At 39.8% G+C, this 4,146-nt stretch overlaps 1 protein-coding gene across 1 annotated transcript in view; it reads right to left on the reverse strand.

The window, feature by feature from the left end:
• LOC107754113 (voltage-dependent T-type calcium channel subunit alpha-1G-like) overlaps positions 1 to 3,942 on the reverse strand; it is a 227,200-nt gene extending 223,258 nt beyond the window's left edge. The window contains exon 1 of the mRNA XM_016570435.1: positions 3,515 to 3,942. Within this exon, the coding sequence (XP_016425921.1) occupies positions 3,515 to 3,816 (302 nt within the window). The 5' untranslated portion in view covers positions 3,817 to 3,942. The remainder of the gene's footprint in view (positions 1 to 3,514) is intronic.
• Positions 3,943 to 4,146: the final 204 nt, after the last annotated feature.

Raw genomic sequence — 4,146 nt, forward strand, 5'->3', positions numbered from 1 at the left:
AACTTTGTGTCAGTACGTCATAAATAGAACGAGGCATCAGTTTACTGTCTGGGATTTGTCGTGTCACTCCGCATCCAGTGTAGACAGTCACACAGCATCACTGATTGTAATGGGTTCTATTGTGTTTTGTTGCGTCGCGCTGCACCGCTCGCGTCCGGTGTAGACACAGTTAGCCACGCAGATGCACGTGAACATTGATTTCTGTTCACTTCTGTGTCTATTTGTGCCTGAATTACTGTGCTTTGCAAGTATCCTTGTAAACACAGATGCTTATGGCTTAGGTGAAGGTAAACAATGGATGTGCAACAGTATATTGGTTCATACATAATAAATATACACAGTACACACATGGGTTCGATTAATCACAATTAATCGTTTGACAGCCCTATTATTTATTATTAAGGTGCAATTTCTATTAGTTTGCATTGAATTTGTATATTAACTTACAGTGTCAAAGATATTTAGAAAACAAAAAGTAAAAAAAAAAAAATGCAGTAATGTGTTTTAATGCACACACATACTGTTAAGCGTGCAACACATGCAGACTATATAATATTATTTATATAAATAAATCACTTAAAAATTCTATAATTTATCTATATAATTAAATCAGTTTAATAATTGAACTACGTCATATTCAATTTCAAAGCAATTATCTGTGCAGTCCAACATTCGAAAGAGGACTTTCAAATGTAAGTTTACTTCTGAGTCACCCAAACTCTCGCTCTCGCTTTTACACAAGCTTTCTTAAGTGCACACATACACAAACACTCCCAAAATGCCGAAGCTTCAGATGATATGCTGGAGGTTCCAGAGAAAACCCCATGACGGAGGACAAGTCAAAGGTTCAATAAACTATAGTAACACTCAAGGGAGAAAAGATCTAATGACTGACAGGATACAAACACAGAATGATGAATCACAAAGACTGCAGAATCGTTTCCTAATGGCAACCAGACGCACAAGGACTTAGACGCTTTCATTACTTGCGAATCAATAATACAAAGAGACTTTTTTGATTAACTGATTGAGCGATCAACTGATGCACATGCCAAATTGCAAAAGAGATTGTCAGCCGCTGCAACACAGACAAATTCGAAATTCTAGTTTTACATCCCAAGAGTGGAAAAAGTACGAAAATGAGCTTGTCCAAAGAATCTCAAATAGGACAAACACTTTTACATGCTTCCAATGGGATGAACAGGGGATCGATCTGAGATACTTTACAAACTAATAAAAAACAGTGACCTTTATCAAATGGCTACAGAGATGTATTAAAGGTCATCTATGAAGACTATACATATAAATAAAAGCTCCTCGCTAATAATGAGTCCCAGAGATTCAAACCCCACTCCACACCACAACAATGATCTAAAAACAGAAATTGCTGCACAAGGAATCATTACATGAGATGGCACCGTAAGAGATTAACTGTCTCGACACATAAATCTGCAAGACGATGCACAGAGGACACTCCCGTTTATGCAAATGCCACTGTATGCTATGATTTGTCCCTTTACTGTGGACTCAGTATCACGTTTGACTGTATTACAGTTACTTTACTTAACCACCTTTTCCTAGCTATTGAAAAATCAAAATAAACAGCCAACCTATTCATTGATCTCGACTGGACGGTGAACAGATTGTGTGTGCAGCTGTGCAGCATGATGATTCAAGGAGAGGGAATTCCACATCTTTTTCTTGACCACAGTTAATAGGATCCCTTTTGGCTCAATCCTTTCCTAAGCGCATGAGCACACCGGACCGACGGGAACACGGTAGAAACAGTGGCATTTAAGAATATGGAAATGCGATGGCAAAAGCGGACTTTATCCTCTCTGAGGAATACCAGACCATCCGGCCCGGAGAACCACGAGGCCCACTCACACCCAGTGGCACTGTGTTTCATAAGCAAAGCTTATTTTTTAGGGATGTGGGCTCATCTAATGGGGGAAGAGCGTGAGGAGGTTGAGAAACAAGAATGGGGGAAAGATGAGTGTGTTTGATTGGGCAGCCTTTCAGAGCCCACAAGTCTCATCATATTTCCTACTGAAGAAAAACAAAGCATTTGAACCCAGGCATCACAATCACGTCCAGCCAGCTCGTTCGATCCAAAGGAGCATTCTTTCCTTCGGCGAGGCTGCTGCGAGTCCGTCGAAAACCAAACAGATCACCTACACCCAGAATCAGTCATACTGCAAGTGCACACCTCTGACTCACACATGCAAACCACATCCCTTCCTCACTCGCTCGCAATCAGGTCTGTTTTCTCCTCTTTCTGCGACCAGCAGCTAAACAAGGAGTCCTCTTAAGGTACAAAATGAAATCATCTTGAGAGCTTTAACAACACCCTAAAAATTATAGTCATTAGGACTAGATAGATGTGACTAATCTAAACCACTTGTTAGGCGCTCCTACTGAAAGCCAAGCAAGGATTGATTGGTTTTCACTTAAATAATTAACTAATCGCAAAGTTAGGAATTCAATGTGGCTATTGATTTCTTCTCAAATTAATCTCAGAGGGAGTCATTTGAAGCCTTCATCTGATCTTGTAGAAAGTAAAAACTAATGGACTTATTGCCATGAAGATATAGGCCCAATGCAATTTGGGCTGAATTTTAGGCACTGCCAACACAATTTCATGGTAATTCTTAACTATTTTATGTTTTGCCAAATTGGTGGCTAATTCGTACAATCTGCTTACAACTCATTGATGGTTAGGTTTAGAGGTGGACCTTCATGCTTACTTTTGTTACATTTTCATATGCATCACATCATAAAAGTCACACAAAAAGGCCACCTTGTAAAACACTCATGCATGTTTTCTCATGAGAACAGCACTGCCATCTAATAAACCGTTAACCAGTGCATAGATATTTCTTTTTACGATTACTTTGCCTCACAGAAAGATGTTAAGTAGCAAATTGTGATGATAAAAAGCTAAAGGCACTTTGTGTGCACAGTTCTTAGCTCTAGAAATTCAAGACACCAAGCAAATAACTTAACTCATCAGTGCTAATAAATGAGGTAATGTCATAAAGTGCCTCAGAGCAATGCCTTGTTGGCCAGTTAATGGAATATAATGACTTTCCTCAGCTTGTTTGTCATACAAACGCACAAAACTGTGTTAAGACAGTTATGAGCCTGCTGAGGTAACATTCATGCTTCCCAAGACTCATAAATTCTGATATTCTGCAGGATCTATGGTGTTGTCTTCAACAGCACTATTAAATTAAAATTAAAGCCCTTTCATTTGTAGCTATCGCGCTACCAGCAACAATGGGGACTTCAAAATATAATTTTTTGTGTGTGTTTGGGAGTTGTTTTCGCGATTTACCTCATTTCCAAAGAGGACAACTTAATAAAGCCAGAATTATTTACTAATATTGTGTCGAATACGTTGTTTTCAAACCTAAGACAGCGCCCGGCGGCGTTCGCCGTAGCGCGTCCTACCTGAACAGGTGAATGCCATCCAGGTGAGGCAAATGACTTGCATTTGAGTTTGAAAGGATATGGATTGCAAACCATTTTCAGACACCAACTCCTTGGGCGCGTGGTCTGCTTCAGATAGAAAAACACAACCGGTGCCAAAGACGGATAGGGCAAGGGTTCCCCGCCGCATGCGGACGCCTCCTCCGCCGCTGCTCCGACTGCGCTCTCCCGCCTTTCGCCTCCATCAGACTCGAGCTCAATGCGCTCTCCGCCACCACCGGACAGGTCGTTAAGTCGTATAAAAGTCGTTGGAAGAGAGGAGCTACCCTCTGCTTCCCTCAACTGATGGTCCTCGGAGATATTTCCTCCATCTTCAGCCATCATTCACCCCCTTGAGGAGAGAAAACGCATGCATTACCAGCTGTACAATAGAAAAAGAAATCTGATTTTACGCAATTATGAAATGTATTTAAAAAAAAAACATGAAAAATTAAAAGTCATGGTTGAAGAGCGTGCATGTCTATTTACACGTTTGTAAATAAAATGATACTTAATTAAATGTATTAAGAGTAAATGTATTTTGAGTTTATTATTTATTAACGTCGGTGCATTTGAACAAAGAAGAGACTATATATAAAAGGCAGGACTTTTGAGACTATTAAAATTTTACAGGCTGGTATTCAGTAATGAATTGATGGAACTGTACTAAAAAAA

This window comes from Sinocyclocheilus rhinocerous, unplaced genomic scaffold (genome assembly GCF_001515625.1).
Source record: "Sinocyclocheilus rhinocerous isolate Xijiao unplaced genomic scaffold, SAMN03320098_v1.1 scaffold502, whole genome shotgun sequence".
NCBI lineage: Eukaryota > Metazoa > Chordata > Actinopteri > Cypriniformes > Cyprinidae > Sinocyclocheilus > Sinocyclocheilus rhinocerous.